Genomic DNA, 18,156 nt, shown 5'->3' on the forward strand with positions numbered 1-18,156 from the left:
GAATGGTGGTAGAATGTGCATTTGGACGTTTAAAGGCGCGCTGGCGCAGTTTACTGACTCGCTTAGACCTCAGCGAAACCAATATTCCCACTGTTATTACTGCTTGCTGTGTGCTCCACAATATCTGTGAGAGTAAGGGGGAGACGTTTATGGCGGGGTGGGAGGTTGAGGCAAATCGCCTAGCTGCTGGTTACGCGCAGCCAGACACCAGGGCGGTTAGAAGAGCACAGGAGGGTGCGGTACGCATCAGAGAAGCTTTGAAAACCAGTTTCATGACTGGCCAGGCTACGGTGTGAAAGTTCTGTTTGTTTCTCCTTGATGAAACCCCCCACCCCTTGGTTCACTCTACTTCCCTGTAAGCTAACCACCCTCCCCTCCTCCCTTTAATCATTGCTTGCAGAGGCAATAAAGTCATTGCTGCTTCACAGTCATGCATTCGTTATTCATTCATCACACAAATAGGGAGACGACTACCAAGGTATCCCAGGAGGGGTGGTGGAGGAGGGAAGGAAAATGCCACACAGCACTTTAAGCACAGCACTTTAAAAGTTTACAACTTTAAAATTTATTGAATGACAGCCTTCTTTTCTTTGGGCAATCCTCTGTGGTGGAGTGGCTGGTTGGCCGGAGGCCCCCCCACCGCGTTCTTGGGCGTCTGGGTGTGGAGGCTATGGAACTTGGGGAGGAGGGCGGTTGGTTACAGAGGGGCAGCAGTGGCAGTCTGTGCTCCAGCTGCCTTTGCTGCAGCTCAACCATACACTGGAGCATACTGGTTTGGTCCTGCAGCAGCCTCAGCATTGAATCCTGCCTCCTCTCATCACGCTGCCGCCACATTTGAGCTTCAGCCCTGTCTTCAGCCCGCCACCTCTCCTCCCGGTCATTTTGTGCTTTCCTGCACTCTGACATTATTTGCCTCCACGCATTCGTCTGTGCTCTGTCTGTGTGGGAGGACAGCATGCGCTCGGAGAACATTTCATCGCGAGTGCATTTTTTTTTCTTTCTAAGCTTCACTAGCCTCTGGGAAGGAGAAGATCCTGTGATCATTGAAACACATGCAGCTGGTGGAGAAAAAAAAAGGGACAGCGGTATTTAAAAAGACACATTTTATAAAACAGTGGCTACACTCTTTCAGGGTAAACCTTGCTGTTAACATTACATACATAGCACATGTGCTTTCGTTACAAGGTCGGATTTTGCCTCCTCCCACCGCGTGACTACCCCCTCAACCTTCCCCCCTCCCTGTGGCTAACAGCGGGGAACATTTCTGTTTAGCCACAGGCAAACAGCCCAGCAGGAATGGGCTCCTCTGAGTGTCCCCTGAAGAAAAGCACTCTATTTCAACCAGGTGACCATGAATTATATCTCACTCTCCTGAGGATAACACAGAGAGATAAAGAACGGATTTTGGTTGAATGCCAGCAAACATACACTGCAATGCTTTGTTCTACAGTGATTCCCGAGTACGTGTTACTGGCCTGGAGTGGTAAAGTGTCCTACCATGAAGGACAAAATAAGGCTGCCCTCCCCAGAAACCTTTTGCAAAGGCTTTAGGACTACATCTAGGAGAACCACAAATGCCAGGGCAAAGTAATCCTTTCACATGCTTGCTTTTAAACCATGTATAGCATTTTAAAAGGTACACTCACCAGAGGTCCCTTCTCCGCCTGCTGGGTCCAGGAGGCAGCCTTGGGTGGGTTCGGGGGGTACTGGCTCCAGGTCTAGGGTGAGAAACAGTTCCTGGCTGTCGGGAAAACCGGTTTCTCCGCTTGCTTGCTGTGAGCTATCTACAACCTCCTCCTCCTCCTCATCTTCTTCGTCCCCAAAACCTACTTCCATATTGCCTCCATCTCCATTGAAGGAGTCAAACCACACGGCTGGGGTAGTGGTGGCTGAACCCCCTAAAATGGCATGCAGCTCATCATAGAAGCGGCATGTTTGGGGCTCTGACCCAGAGCGGCTGTTCGCCTCTCTGGTTTTCTGGTAGGCTTGCCTCAGCTCCTTCAGTTTCACGCGGCACTGCTTCGGAACCCTGTTATGGCCTCTGTCCTTCATGCCCTGGGAGATTTTGACAAAGGTTTTGGCATTTCGAAAACTGGAACGTAGTTCTGATAGCACGGATTCCTCTCCCCATACAGCGATCAGATCCCGTACCTCCCGTTCGGTCCATGCTGGAGCTCTTTTGCGATTCTGGGACTCCATCATGGTCACCTGTGCTGATGAGCTCTGCATGGTCACCTGCAGCTTGCCACGCTGGCCAAACAGGAAATGAGATTCGCCGTTCTTTTCCTGTCTACCTGGCCAGTGCATCTGAGTTGAGAGTGCTGTCCAGAGCGGTCAGAATGGAGCACTCTGGGATAGCTCCCAGAGGCCAATACCATCAAATTGTGTCCACAGTACCCCAAATTCGAGCCAGCAACGTCGATTTAAGCGCTAATCCACTTGTCAGGGGTGGAGTAAGGAAATCGATTTTAAGAGCCCTTTAAGTCAAAATAAAGGGCTTCATTGTGTGGACGGGTGCAGGTTTAAATCAATTTAACGCTGCTAAATTCGACCTAAAGTCCAAGTGTAGACCAGGGCCAAGCCAGTGTTAAAGCAGGATAGAATATTAGTGACTGGGGCCAAGGCATCGGATGACAGTGGGGGCGTGATTGGAGACCTTAAAGGGATGTGGTTCATCAGCCCTCTGAAAATTGGGCCCTCTTACATGAGACCTCACTCCCCTTCCATCTGGCACCCAGCACTTCGCCAGACCCGGCCCAGCTCCAGCATGCCCCTCCGGTTCCTACTGCCCTTCCGTCCAGGCATACTCACTCCAATCAAACCCCCTAACAGGCTCCTGCTCCAACTTTCCTGACGCCTTCCTTCCAAACAGCAGGAAGGTGGGTTTTCACATGAGACTTCATCCCATGCAATCCATTCCAGTATCAGAGCGTTGGTGGTTACAGTCTTTCTCTGACTTGTCTAACGTTAAATGGCTAATGCCAGATCTTTTTGGCGCACTCTTTCTCTCGTACATATGTGTCTGATGTGTTTGGTGATAATGGAATATCATTGCCACATTCATTTCTCTAGTTCACAAGCTGCCCTTTGCAACCGCCATCTCCATGTAAACCGCAGGGCCACAGTCTGCCCTCCCCTGTGCATTGCAGTGACCGCCCTAGTGCAGCTGCACTGACATCCGACCAGCAATGACTGCAGCCCAGGGCACTGCTGTAAGTGCCTAGTGCAGACAGGCAGAGCTGCTGCTGATGGCACTAACACTGGTTTCAAGCAGCGGTAGTCCCCTCCCAGGCAAATTGCATTTCATCCGTTTACACTAAATGGTAGCATCAGTGGGTGGTCTTGGGGTAAATCCCCGATGTTACAGACACACCAGAGACCGAAAGGCTTCCTTTCCACAGCCCCCACAGTCTCACTCTCTCCTCCTCTTGCTCTAGGTACCACATACAATTTTGATCGCTGCACCTTCTCTGGGAATGAGTCTAAACCTTTGTGTGTAGAACTGGATGCTAACAACCATCCCCGCTTCCCGGAGTGGATCACCATTCCCCTGGTGTGCATCTACATGCTCTCCACCAACATCCTCCTGGTTAACCTGCTGGTTGCCATGTTTGGGTACGTATTAGATGAGCGGTTCTCTGATGGTGGCCCTCGCAGTCTGCAGAATGGCCAGACAGGGGGGAAATGGGTTCATGAGGGAACTTCCCTCTTAGAAAGTCTACTAAGGAGTGGAAACGCTGGAGAAAGCCCTGTGTTAGACTCCACAGGTTTAACACTCACCGAAGAAGGTCAGAGACCAGGGTGTGTGAGTGTGCTGTTTAGAGGGACAGCTCCAAGGTTTTCCAGCCTAAAAGAAAGCCTCACTCATAAGTTAAATATCTGCCTTGTTACTGGAAAGAACCTCCCAACCTTGCCAAAATAAAAATGGCAGCTCTGCTGAAATCTCAGCTCCTTCAGGTGACTCGCCATCAATAAATCTAAAGCACTAGATGTGGTGCAAGTGCACATGTGAATGAGAAGCATGTGCAATGGTGTGACATGACATGCACAAGAGTCCCTCTCTTTCTGTGAGCTGGTAGGACATGGAGCTGATAAGAACCCTGCTGTTTCAAGGGAATGAAGAGCAATGTTCTTGATGACTTAAGTCACTTGCTGGCTCATGAGGGAAGTCAGCAGAGGGGCAGCATGATGTGCAGGCAGCATTTGCAGGAGCCACAGATTCAGGTTTACTAGATACACTGACCATCTCTTTGTACTTAGAACTCATATTTCTGTGGCACCTCTCCTCCCGGAGGAGCAGATCTTTACAAACTGACCTGCACATGTCTGGTGCTCCTCTTTCGGAAGACAGCTTGGTTCTTTTCCTGATTGTAGGGAACTGAGGACAGAATGGCAAGTTTACATTCAGCCCTGTACGAGGAGCATTGTGTAGCTATGCTGTCCTGGGAGGAGCCCTGGGAAGGAACTCGTTCCTCTGGGCATGTTACTCACTGCAGCTTTCTCACTCCTTCATGTCAGCCTATTTCCACTGACAGCGGAATACAGGAGGGTTTAGCCAATGCTGTGGCCCCTCCCGCTTTCCTCTCCACCCTTTCCTTATCCATGTGTTTGCAGCTGGGGTGGGAAAAGCAGGGGCTGAGCTCTGCACTGGACATAGACCCTAGATCTGGGTAGGTCGTCACTGATTGCGTTGGGGCTGGGGCGGCTTACTGTCCTGCATTGTTGAGAAAGTTTAGCCTTTAGGGTGGAGGGTGGAGGGTTTAGCCCTAGTACAGAGAATGAAAGCATTTTAAAGGGATGTTGTCACTGTATTTTAGGAGGGGGGATATGGAGTTCAGTCTGCCACTCCTTGATTAATTTGAGCGCTCGGGCCCATGATGCTTTTCAATCAAAAGCGCTAAACATGGTGCTGTAGATCGACCAACTCTCTGTTAAATAATTATTACATTCCAGTAGTGCCTGGAGCCCGAAACCAAAACCAGGGCCCCATTATACTGGGGGCTGTGCACACTATACTATGACAGTCCCTATCCCACAGAGCTTAAGTCTAATTAGCAAGTCAGGGTGGGAGGAGGAGAGTATTATTGTCCCCTTTTATGAATGGGGAAACCGACAAAGAGACCACGTGACTGTCCTAAAAGTCCCCCAGGGCGTCCGTGGCAGAAGAACCAAGGCTGACTCCCAGTTCAGTGCCTTAAGTACAGACTGTCCTTACTCTTCAGCTACCCCTGATAGTTTATTACAAGCTTGGGATCCAGCCCTGCAGTGCCTTCCTTTACAGCATGTCTGTAGAGCTCAGGGAGAGTTTGGGAGTAGGAGAGCAGATGCTGGATCAGGTCTGAATTAACAAAGGGATCTGCTGAGAGGTTTTGATTCTGTCTGTTTCAGGACTGTTAAATTATCCTCTTTGTGGATGATAATCTGGTATTTGTGTAACATTCTACACCTGTGTAATTACTGTCCTAATAACCCTTTAAATGCTGACATGCCCAGACTGCCCCATAATGGATAGCGGGCTCCATGGGTTGAATTTAACACACGCTTATGGTCCGAGATAACACTCGGTGGGGACTAAACATACAATACTCAGATCTGTAGGAGAGTTGTCAAACTTCCCCCAAATGTCCACTCATTCAAATAAATGATTCAGTCCAAACTAAGGGCTAAGATTCTCCTGAGTCCCAACATGGCTGCTCAGGAGATGGGGGAGTTAAGTATCCCCCCATTCCTTGCGACTGGGGGCCATGGGGGAGGTAGCAGCGGTTGGAGTAGAATCCAGAATCTCTTTCCCAGGCAGTGGGTTACGATAAGTGGAGAATGGTGGGGGAGGGGTAGAATTGGCCACATGCAGGAGCTAGGTTCTGTTTACGTGTGTGCTTGTCATTTCAGTTCCTTCATATTTATTTATATTGCTCCAAAATTACAAACTAGAAAACCACCTAGCATCTATTACCACACCACACACTGCAGCTACATGGACAAGGGCAATAAAATAAATTAGAAGGCACAGACATCTAAAGATAGTAGAAGCCATGACCATAAGCAAAATACATCAACCATAGTCTTCAGCAGCATCCTCTACCTGCAGCAATTCAAGACAAGAGTTACGAACTGGACCCTGATGAGGTACAGCTTTCGGCACAATTGGCATTTCATGGAGTAGCTAACCATCCTTTGGTCTAGTGTGTGTCCAAATGACACAGCCCATTGTAAGGGGACGACTTGTGGCTGCTTTATCCTAAGAGCTTCCCAGGGAAAAGAACTATATTCGCAATTCCTTCCCTGTTCCTCTATTTGCTCCTGGAGGTGGGTTTGTAATTGGTACTGCGCTATAACAGCACCAAACTGTTACCCAAGTGCATCCAAACTCAAGGGCTGGAGAGGGGTCTGAGGAAGTTCTTACTGCTTCTCATGCTCAGACACACACATGCAGCATAAGTCAATATCTATCAGGGAGGCCCTTTCCTTTCCAAAAGAACATGCACATTTGTTGCTGTTCAATATCACTGCTCACAAACGTTTTTCATTTGAAATTGAAAGCCTCTAAGTATACATCAGAAGGCCCACAGACTCCCCTGAGAGAAGTATGTGCCAGTGACTTTAAGGGGATTTGCACATCCATATTGGATAGCATGACAAAGTCGGACTTAATTGATATTGATAGAAAGTTCACATCTTGTGACCAGAAGTTCTGCAATTTGACACTTCAAAGTCAATGGATTATTTCTTGCATCTGGTGCAAAGATTACTAACAAGTCAAAATCAACTGGTACTTTAGCTTTAAAATAAAAGAGTCTTGGCAAACTATGCCATAGTCACATGCCCGTGGATCCACCGTCACACCCTCTTCCTCATCCCTGCATAGGCTGGCTGTTCATTGTCCAGCAGGGTTGGATGCTGGCTGCGATGTCTTAGTTTTCAGCACCCCTGGGTATTACAGTGGTATAGGAGAGGGCAACTTTTAGAGGAGTTAAAGAGCAATCATGTTATAGTCACAATGTGTGTGCGCAAAGCTTCTCTTCTCCTTGCCACTTGGGGCATTCATCACACAACCCTGTGGTTCACTTGGAAGAACAATGCTTTCAGCTCACAGGTTTCACATTCAGGGCTGAACAGTGTGCCATCAGCTCCTTCAGGCTTATCCCTTCCATGCACTCTGGGAGCTGCCATGCCTTAATGTTGTTTGTTCAAGCCCAGTTCTTTCGATCATCAATTTTTGCTCTTTGCCAGGTAATCTTTCCGCATTGGTGGCGTCCTCCCATCCAATGATTTAACTTTTTCCCAGCAGGCACTCAGTTTCCTGTTGCTACCACATTCCCTGACACTCCTTTTACAAATTTTCTTTCACATTGTAAATGAAGTTAATTCACCTCTTGGTTTTATAGCTCCTTGTATTTTTCTGATGGGACGCAGAGGCCATTGCAATGTCTGTAAAATCGATACGGGATGTCTGGAAAATATGCAAAGGCTGGTCAGGTGTCTTTCTGCAGCCTCTGAACCCTCAGACTCCTTTACATCTCCTTCTGATGGAGGTAAAGGGCCTCACTGATTCTCTGGCAAGAATAAGGTTAAAGCCACTTCCTAAACACCCAACTGGCCCTTCATTATGCTTAAAATGCAGTAGTTACTGAATGAGAATGACTTAAAACATGGCACTAACCAACTTTCCCACAGGCCTCCCTATGTCTGGCAGAACTGACTCCAAATGATTTCAGACTGTGCCCATCAGGTAGAGGTTTCTCTTACTCCCATTTTGGAGGTGAACGCTGACCCTGGAATAACCGGTTGGAATAAATCCAGTTCCAGTGCTCAAGCCATGGGGTTACCTGGCTGCAGAGGGAAATGAATATAGACATGCACAAGCCAGCTGCTTACAAACAGAGCCTGAAGCGATAAATGGAAGTTAGCTGTGGGGTGGGTACTGAGTGTCTGTTCCAGGAGCTAGATGCAGTAATTGTGGATGATTAACTTGCCTTACTGCATTAACAACTTTAAATGACTCTCCATACCTGGGAAAAGTTGGGCTTCTATATCAGGGAGGTGCTTTTGAAAACTGGACCCTAGAACATTAATCATCCAAGATTATTGCTGCTGGTTGCTGGAATTTGCACCCTGTTACCACTTTCAAAAGCGACTTTGGGCATTTGAGTGCTATAGGTATGTAAGCTCCTAAGGCAGGTAGGTGCTGTTGAAAAAGTTTGCCTTTAGTCCCTTCCCACAATTAAAATATTTGACCTCAGCGGAGTTAAACTTCCAAAACTAGAGAGAGTCCCCCACCTTTGTGTGGGGTTCTGAATCCCAACTCAGATTTGGATCCAACAATTGTAGCTCCTCTCCATCTCTCTGTGCTGGACTCAAGCCCTGCAGCTTAGGAGGGGCTAGAAATCTAGATCAACATTTTATTAACCATGAGCTGGCGCTTTCCATCAGTTGATCTTGCAGTTCGTACAATACACCGGATAAGTTCTTATTTAATACGTTCTCTTTATGACTCAATAATAACCAGAATTGCTGCTTTGGTGCATGATTTGTAGCAAATATTCAGTGCACTAGTGCCTTAATGTTCCTGCTATTTATCAATCTGATAAATAGCACAAGCACCATGCTGTATCATCTGTGGATGAATGGAAGAACTCAAGAGACTTCCTCTAGGGAGATATTAATGGCTTTTTATTTTAGATGGGAGTTTCCCATGTGTTTAGCATTGAGGAGGCTAGACTGACCCGGCAGGTAAGTCTGACATCTGAAATGTGCTATCAGTCATTTTTCACCTTATCATAAATCCTTAGGGTAGTGGGTCTTTCAGATAAACAGAGTTAAAAAGATCTACTATTTTAGTAACAGATGAACTGATTTGGTAAAATCAGAATGGACTGGAGCTAGTCAGAAAATAAAAGTCTGTGTGAAACCTGGTCTGACATTTGTCCTAGCTTGTCGATCCTCAATTCATGTTGCAAAGCCTGTTTGTCCGCACGGTCTGTGGAGGCCAGGGAGGACTCTGGTTGGTGGGAAGTGTGGTTCTGGCTGCTGGCTTATGGTCTGTATTGTGGCCAACTGGGGCTCCTGGAGCAGTCTGGGTGTAGACCTATGTATGTAAAACATGTTGAGGAACCCACAAGCAGAGCGTAGTCACACCTATTAATGTAATGTGTGTGTGTGACTGACTGGATTTATTTGCTTTCACTTTACAATCAAATCAGAATGGGACTGAGTCTGGACCAAAAACTTTTGCAGCTGTAGCAAGGTCACTTAGGAGTATGATTTTATTTTTTACAGCATGTTTATACCAATAAAAGCCCTAGTATAAATGCAGTTGTACCAGCTAAAAATTACTTTTGCTGGAATAGCTTTCATTTGGCAAACTATAGGTACAATTTAGGTATAGGTACAATTTGCCTGTGGGAGCTGTGTCCCCACTTTGCCGTTACAGCTGTACCAGCTGACCTTTCTAAGCTTCCCTAGTTTAGAGTAGGCTGTAGGGAGCAAATCTAAATGCTAGTATTCTGAAGGGGAGACTGAGCCAGGTGAGAGGAGTGGGTTGTGTTGTACTTTGAGTTCAGGTGTGTCGGGCAAATAGCAGCCTCTCTGCGATGTGATTACCTGCTGAAAAACCAAACAAAGCATATTTCCATCTATGATTCCTTCTCCCAGGGTCCCCATCTTCTCTGATCATCTGTCAGTTTGTAATAATGCTGCTGGCGGACTCTGGTTCTGCAGCAATAGAGCAAGAATAATGTAGATCGTATCCTGTCTGTCTTTAAAATTGATATTAAAATATAAGTAAATACCATGGAGATGCCAACCACCATCTGGCATACCATATAAGAGCTACAACTCAGTCAAAATGTATCAATATTTGTTTCCTCTTTTCAAGTAATATAAACATTTTGTCTGCAAAATTAAGGATTTAATTAATTTTTATAGAGAACTGGAAACTGAAGGGTATTTCACACTAGATTATAGAAATGTTCAAGTGTATCTTAACCTTCTGAAGATCCTATTAAGAGCTCTTGAAAGAGACATTTTGAAATATCTCATTTGTCCTTTAATAATAGCAGGGAAAGGTTTGGGGCAGGTACCATCGTTTTGTTTTGTTTGTGCAACACCTAGTTCTGGTCCATGACTTGGGCTCCTATAATACTACTCCTAATAATAAACTTGGAGGAGTTGCAGGCTTTGCAAACAGCCTGTTTTCTAGTTTTGCACAAAATTGTAAGAGTTGGCATATATTATTCATGCAACACATTGTCTAGCTCTAGGGCAGCCTGTGTTGTATGGCAAAGCTAGAAGAACATCCCCTAAAGCCAGACTGACAAAGCCCTGGCTGGGATGATTTAGTTAGTTGATTTAGCTTTGAGCAGAGGATTGGACTAGGTGACCTCCTGAGGTCTCTTTTGACCCTAATCTTCTATGATTCTATGAGGTAGGTAGAGCTCCATACAACATTTAATCTTTCATTAGTCTTTACTCAGGGTGCCTTTTTTCACAATCAGTTTGTATTTTCACTTTCCTCTGCTCCACTTCTTTCTCCGTTTTTCAGTCTGTCCAAATCAGAGTCCAACTTTTAAATCCAGGATGTTCATGTGACTGAAACTATGCAACACCAATTCCCCACCCTTGCTAATAGGAAAATTTCTGTTATTTGGATCTAATGAAAATCTTCACTGGATAATAAATTACTAGTGGTACTCTTAGACAAACAGAAGTTTATCTTTTAATCTTCCCCTTAGTTACACGGTTGGATCAGTACAAGAAAACAACGACCAGGTGTGGAAGTTCCAGCGCTATTTCTTGGTTCAGGAGTATGGCAGCCGTTTGACTATTCCATTTCCTTTCGTCATCTTTGCCTACATCTACATGGTGATGAAGAAATGCTTTAAATGCTGCTGTAAAAAGGAATGCAAAGAGCCATCCATCTGTTGTAAGTAGCATTGTGTGTTGTTTCTACCCCTTGTTAGGGTTCCAGGATGAGCTGTTCCTTTGTCCCCGCACTCATTCCCTTTGTAGGTACCCCTTCCCAGTGCTTGTACTTCTCTCAGGGTAGAATCCCACTCCTAGAATGGGTCACCAGGTTACAGCACCCCTGTTGACCACTAGTGTCCTCAGCAGGTCCCACTGAGTTTTTCTGGCCCAGGTGGCCCTGGATTTCTTTCCAGGAGCCCGGAGTCAGTGTGAAAGTCCAATGGCAGAACACTTTGTTCAATACAAAGTATGTATTTATTCATCGGAACACAACAAACAGAGGAAGAGGGTCAAAACAACAAAAGGCCTATACTTATGTCCTCCAACATAAACCTTACCTTGCAAATGTATCTTGTCCCAGGCAGTCAGCACCCTCTCACTTAGTCAGCCCCAGTCTGTCTCCATCCTGAATCGATAGGCAGTCTCTTACCTATTTCAAAGTCCCTTTCTTTGTTCTGGAACACCTGAACCTGGTGAGTCTGGTTTATGCATCTCCCCAGGTGGGACGGAGGCAAACTTGTAGTAGTGGAGTTGTCATATTGTTCATTTGAGCAGTGTTAATTGAACGTGTCATTGCCCGATTACTGGGGTGTGTGCTGAGAGTTGCAGCTGGCATTACCCTTAGTGTTCCACAGAGCCAGCCATACTGCAGTGCTCAAACACACAAGATTCATAAAAACATTACATATATCTCCCACATTCTTCACTCTCCTAATGGAGCCAGTGCTGTGGTAAATAGCCTGCAACCACACTACTGTGTGCTGTGATCCTGTTGGATCTCCCAAGGTAAGCAACAACTGGATGGGGTTGGTATTTAGATGGGAGACCTTCCAGGGGAAACTAAATGATGTAGGAAGTAACTGTGGTAATTCAGTAGGTTGTCACTGTGTACTGCTGAAGGTACCATGTTTTAGAGTAGATGTAAAATGGAGTCCCTGATTTCTTGTGATGAATAAACTTCCCACTGTGCTTAAAATCTAAGTTAAAACTTGTCCAGGAACTTGGGGCTAACACCATACTTCTACCTACCTACAACTGCCTTTTAAATTTGCAATTGGACATAGTGTAAGTTTTTTCATTTTCTGCTCTAAATTGCTCAGATTTTTGCTGAGGTAAGCAGCTCCTGCATTCCACCCCAAAGGCTAAAGCAGTTCAGTGGTGGGCTGCATGATCCCTGTACATTATTTATCCTGGAGGTATTGAGGTATAATTAGTTGATATTTGTAAAGAACTTTTAAAATAATGAAATTTGCACCTTTAAGGTGCATATGGTGCTTAATAGATTTCAGAGACTTTCTCCATTAGGGCACTGGTTCAGTTCAAGCCAAGGCCGGCAGTGGCTGAAAATCATTATTTGATGGCTGGGCAGCCTGGCCTGTATGTGAAAGGAGTAAATCATCTTAATCCATTTCCTGTCAACATCAGAACTGGCAGTGGTGCGCTCCTGCACAGTCTCGGATGAGGCTTGGGAGTGAATTGAGTCTGAGCCAGCAGCTCTCACACTAAAGTCTTCAACAAGATTTAAATACAAGATCACTTCCCCTTTTTTTCCAATCAGTACTTACCTTTTCATAGTTTTCTTCCCCTTCCCCCTCTCCCTTCCCCTGACTTGTTGATTTGGACACTTACATAAGAACAGCCATACTGGGTCAGACCAAAGGTCCATCTAGCCCAGTATTCTGTCTTCCGACAGTGGCCAGTGCCAGGTGCCCCAGAGGGAATGAATAGCACAGGTAATCATCAAGTGATCCATCCCCTGTTGCCCAGTCCCAGCTTCTGGCAAACAGTGGCTAGGGACACCATCCCTGCGCATCCTGGCTAATAGCCATTGATGGACCTGTCCTCCATGAACTTATCTAGCTCTTTTTTGAACCCTGTTATAGTCTTGGCCTTCATGTCACAACACAAAGAGGGTGGCAAAACTATTAGATCTTAGAGGATTGGTGTTTTAATGGCTTAAAATATAAGAGGTGTAGGCCAACTCCTCACCCCAGTCTGACCCGCTGATATTTATCCTTGCCCTTTATTTATGCTCCTTCAGCTAATGATGCTTGAATGGGCACTATAATACATTATTTAAGGACAGCCTGTTACCAGTGCTAACTTCTCCAGTGGCTCTTCTGGCCTCTGGAGATTGATTGTAAAAGAAAACTAATACTCTCCTGACCACATGGCTGCTGCTGCTGCTAAATGCGCTATATCAGGAATACATATATATAGAAATCCATGCCTGGCTTTGGGTACGGCCTCTAACTGTTCTCCCTGCATTTATTCAGTCAGAGAGCACAGATATGAATTGCTTTAACAAACTTTTCAAATAAATTGGCTCTTGTCTCTGGTTTTTCTCCCAGCTTTTTGTTAAAGTGCTGTTCATAAGAGATGAGAGAGATGAGAGCTTCAGATAACTGAGAGGCTTGTTCCTATACATCAGCAGCATGGCTCTTGCCCTGCAGCATTGATTGAAACTTTATTTAGTTTAGGAAAAAGTTACTTGTAGAATGTGCAGGTCCTCTGCACTGTTCGTGGGTTTAGTTGTCCAAATCAGCGTTGCAAATGGTGTTTAGCTTCCACACAATGATAGCAGCCTTCAACTACCCGAAGGGGGGTTCCAAAGAGGATGGATCTAGACTGTTCTCAGTGGCAGAATGACATCTCTGGCAGATGACAGAACAAGAACCAATGGTCTCAAGTTGCAGTGGGGAAGGTCTAGGTTGGATATTAGGAAAAACTTTTTCACTAGGAGGGTGGTAAAGCACTGGGATGGATTACCTAGGGAGGTGGTCAAATCTGCATCCTTAGAGGTTTTTAAGGCCCAGCTTGACAAAGCCCTGGCTGGGATGATTTAGTTGGGGTTGGTCCTGCTTTGAGCAGGGGGTTGGACTAGATGACCTCCTGAGGTCCCTTCCAAATCTAATATTCTATGATTCTGTTCTACCAGACAGATGATGATCTAACTGTAGAAACTCCTGCTGAGCTGATCTATAATTTATCTTGTACTTCTAGAACCAGTGGGAGGACTTAATTAGAGCCAATTTGTGGCTGTTCCAGCAGGGTTGTGCTACTGGTAAAGAGCACGGGGGGCTGCTTAATCCCTGTGCAGCAGGCAGCCATAAGGCTCTAGCTCCAGCGCGAGGAGTGGGGAAAGATGGCTAAGAACTCACTCTTGTGTGGGGTGGGCTCCCATTGCCATCAGCGGGATTCAATGTGGGCACAGGGGACTGCTCATACGCAGCAGCTTGCAAAATCAGGGTTTAAGTCACGTGGCAGCCCTGACTGAGGCAGAAGCCTGGTTAGGTTGCAGGAGTGTCCATTCAGCATGTCACAGTTCCCGGTCGAGCACCCCACATTGGCCACTCACTAGACTGCTGGGATCTGCTGTCCAGCTGCCTAGTCCTTGGGCTCAGTGCCTTTAGACGCCTCTATAGCTTAAACACACCCTTCCCAGAACTCCCCCACAAGGTGTGAGCTTTCTAGGTCACTATTGAACTCTCTCAGAAGGCACGTAGTAGTCGTGAGGTATATAACCCGTATAGACACCTTGCCAGTCTCACTATTGCTCTTCTTCTACTTTACATAAAGCATAAGGGAGTAGGGCTCCTTTAGAACATAACATAAATCCTAACCGCAGTTGCCCCTCCTAGGGGACCGTCTGGTTTCAGGTAAGCAGGCAGGGTTCCCAGCTTCATAAGGCATCTACATTCCGGATTGCTTCTCCCTCCTCTTGATCTTGGGAAAAATGGCCCCCCGTAGATCAGCTCCTCTATTTTTATAACCTTCCGGTCTTCTCTGTCAGGTGGCACCCTCAGGTGACCAGAGACTCCTCCCAGGTGACTTTGTTACCAAGGTGACCTCCCTCCCCATGAGCAAATGTGATACTTTAAAAACTGGGTTGCCCTGAGCAGCAACCATCTCTTTGTCATTTGGTTAGTTGATCATCAAAGTTTAATGACCCTCTATTGTTAGCTCTATGCTAGCACCCCTCTGGGATTCTAGTTCAAGACCATAGAATCATAGAAGCTCAGGGTTGGAAGGGACCTCAGGAGGTCATCTAGTCCAACCCCCTGCTCAAAGCAGGACCAATCCCCAATTTTTGCCCCAGATCCCTAAATGGCCCCCTTAAGGATTGAACTCACAAGCCTGGGTTTAGCAGGCCAATGCTCAAACCACTGAGCTATGGAGGTCAAAAGGCAGTAAGAAGGGGAAGGCGAGCCTTACAATCAAAATGGAGTTTGCAGTCTGACACAGGTACATACAGAGTTCATAATTACATACAGAATGACTAAATTGTGAGGTTCCCCAAGTTGTCACACAGTGTCACTCGCATGTTTGATGTTTGCCTGAAGCCAGAAAATTCACACTTCATTTAAAACCTCCTCAAAGCTGAATGCTTCTAAACCTCAAATAGTGTCCATTCGGAGGTTGGAGTGGAAATGTGGGTCAATTCCTCTTTTTAATACAAACCCGGTTAGCTTGTCCTGTCCCATGACCATGCAATAAAATACATTTATGTTCTATTTACATTATCGCTGCTAATTTTCCGTATGCAGAGAAATGAATTCCATTAGCTCTGGTGAACAGAATCACTGGCAGGCTTTTTCACATTTCAAAATGGTAGAGGCAAATTAAGTTAGTCTAATGCCTTTTTGTATTTCTCAGGTTCAAAATATGAGGACAATGAAACGCTCGCATGGGAAGCTGTCATGAAAGAAAATTACCTTGTCAAAATCAATTCCAAAGCAAACGACTCATCAGAAGAGTATGTCTGTTTTTTCTCTCTGCTATACTCTTAGACTAAACTTCACTTCTGCAAACTTTTTTTAATAAGAAAAATAAAACCTTTTTTTACATTTAGAAAGTCTGCTTATACACTATATATTAATAAAAGCAGCCTAAAACAGCTCACCATTCTGCCTCAAGTAAAATATTGGAGATTTTACAATACATTGGTTGCCTAGGCTGTTAAATTTTCATTACAATTTTGCAAATTTGACATGACACATTATTCACACAATATGTGCTGAATACAGGGCCGGTGCAAGGCTATTTTGCACCCTAGGCGAAACTTCCACCTTGCGCCCCCCCTTCCCTTCCCCTCTCCCCGGAGCATCGCTTATTATAAATTTTCAAAAATGAATACTGCATAATGTGGCATTGTTCATTAGAATTAATACACGTTCGGCTTGAAAATTTATTAATTTCATTATTTAGTCTACATATTTAATGAAAATAAATGAATAACCTGACAGTGTTGATATTGTTATTGTTTTCACTTTGCACAACATAGCATGGATCTTAAAATAAATCACATACATTATACACAATACACTGTCACAGAGTAACACGTTATAATTTAGAATTTATTTTTCCATGCTTTCAGTTTAGCAAATTTAGAAACAAGTTCCTCCAAGTCAATGCTGCGAGCAATGTCATGTTCTATTATCAAGGTAGATAGTCCAACAAGTCTTTGTTGCAACACTGATGTTTGCATTTATGTTTTTATCAACTTGAGCTTTGAGAAGCTTCGCTCACCACTGGCCACAGAAACTGGCAGAGTCAAGAGGATGCAAAGAACTGTGTTGGGGACACTATCTGTCATCTTATTTTTCCATATGAAATTCAATACATCTTGCGGTGATGCACTTTTTGGACTCATCTTGAAATAGCTTGCAATTCATTACACAAGTCAAAGGCATCAACATCTTTGGATTCACCATGTTGCAAAGCTTGCTTCAGATTCAAGCAATGTTCCATAATTTGCTTTGGTGTTGTTTTTGCAAACTATAAACATCATATAGGAAGCCAAATACTGAACTAATTTGCTGCATCAATGTGAATCTTTCTTCAGCCAAATGTATTGCTGTGTCGATGACTGCAAGGTAAAAGTTCACTTTAAATTTTTCTTTCAGATTATAAATAGGTTCATCATCTGCCTCATATGTGAACTGCTTTCTCTTTTTTCTAATACGGATTGGATCTGGTTCAAAAAGTGCCAGTATATCCAACTCCTCCGCAAGTTCACCTGCATCTACCAATGTTTTCTCCAAATCTGCGTCACTTCTTGGAGTGAAACTTCTTGGTTTCTCCAAGTTGATTAATGGTGTCACGTATGTCGAATTCTTTCACTTGAAGTTGTTTGCTAGTCATGTTGATCTCAAACAATATGTCATACCACACAACAAGAGAAAGAAGAAACTTGAAACTAGAAATGGCTTTTGCAAGATCCTTTACATCAACTCGTGATGTATTGCCAGGTGATCCTGCTAGAGTAGTGTCATCAGAGATCTCTATCAGAGCATCATAGATGTCACCAAGCTGATAGCGAAGAGGTTTCAAGGCATCGATTCGACTTTCCCATCTTGTTTCACTCCATAGCTTACCTGTGAGATTAGATTCGTGGTGTGCTAGAACTTCCCAGCCATGTGTAGAAGCTGAGAAATACACATAAACACACTGAACTAAATCAAAGAAGGCAGTTGCCTCCAAGCAACATTTTGCAGCATCATTAACAACCAAATTCGATGTGTCTGTATTCGCACTGTCAGTCTTGGCAGGACCATCCTGGGATGGATGGAGAGACTCAGCTAGGAAGTACTGCAGGTCCCTGCTTGCCCTACACTCCTCTCCCTCTCCAGTACCGCATAGTTGGAGCCAATCAATCGCTATTTGCATTTGAAGCCATTAGTGCAACTCTACATTTCCCTTTAGCCCTGATCTCTCTTTGGGGCACAGTGTCTCTCTGGCTTTGTCCCTCTCTCCCCACCTGGGTCCCAGTTTGCAGAAAGCCCCAGCCCAGGGCAGCTCCGACCATTCCCCTGCTGACAGAGGCTGGGGCAGGGAGAGGGGCACTGGGGCAGCTCAGCTCTGTGGGCTGCCGTCCTCTCCAGCTGCCCGCACACGAGGGGAGCACAGACCAGCAGGTACCCAAGCTGTGGGGAAGCGCTTATCTTGGCCAATGCACCAGCATCCTCTTCCTCCGGTGGGCCGCTGTGCGAGGCTCTTTTGTTCTCCGGGGGGAGGGGAGTGTGAATGCACTCTCCGTGACCCCTGCTGGGGCTGAGCATGGAGGCTGAGCCAAGGCAGACGCCCGTTTCCTTGCCAAGCCCCTCTGCCACTGGGCTCACTTTTTGGCACCCCCAAATCTTGGCGCCCTAGGCGGCCGCCTAGTTCGCCTAGTGGTTACACCAGGCCTGGCTA

The 18,156-nt window shown here is 45.6% G+C and overlaps 1 protein-coding gene across 1 annotated transcript in view; it reads left to right on the top strand.

The window, feature by feature from the left end:
* The window catches only part of TRPM8 (transient receptor potential cation channel subfamily M member 8), a 129,947-nt gene that overhangs the window by 102,205 nt on the left and 9,586 nt on the right, over positions 1 to 18,156 (top strand). The window contains exons 21-23 of the mRNA XM_084643494.1: positions 3,438 to 3,615; positions 10,731 to 10,921; positions 15,619 to 15,718. Coding sequence (XP_084499620.1) covers positions 3,438 to 3,615; positions 10,731 to 10,921; positions 15,619 to 15,718 — 469 coding nt within the window. The remainder of the gene's footprint in view (positions 1 to 3,437; positions 3,616 to 10,730; positions 10,922 to 15,618; positions 15,719 to 18,156) is intronic.

The sequence above is a fragment of the Lepidochelys olivacea genome (assembly GCF_965140295.1).
Source record: "Lepidochelys olivacea isolate rLepOli2 genome assembly, chromosome: 11".
Lineage (NCBI taxonomy): Eukaryota > Metazoa > Chordata > Testudines > Cheloniidae > Lepidochelys > Lepidochelys olivacea.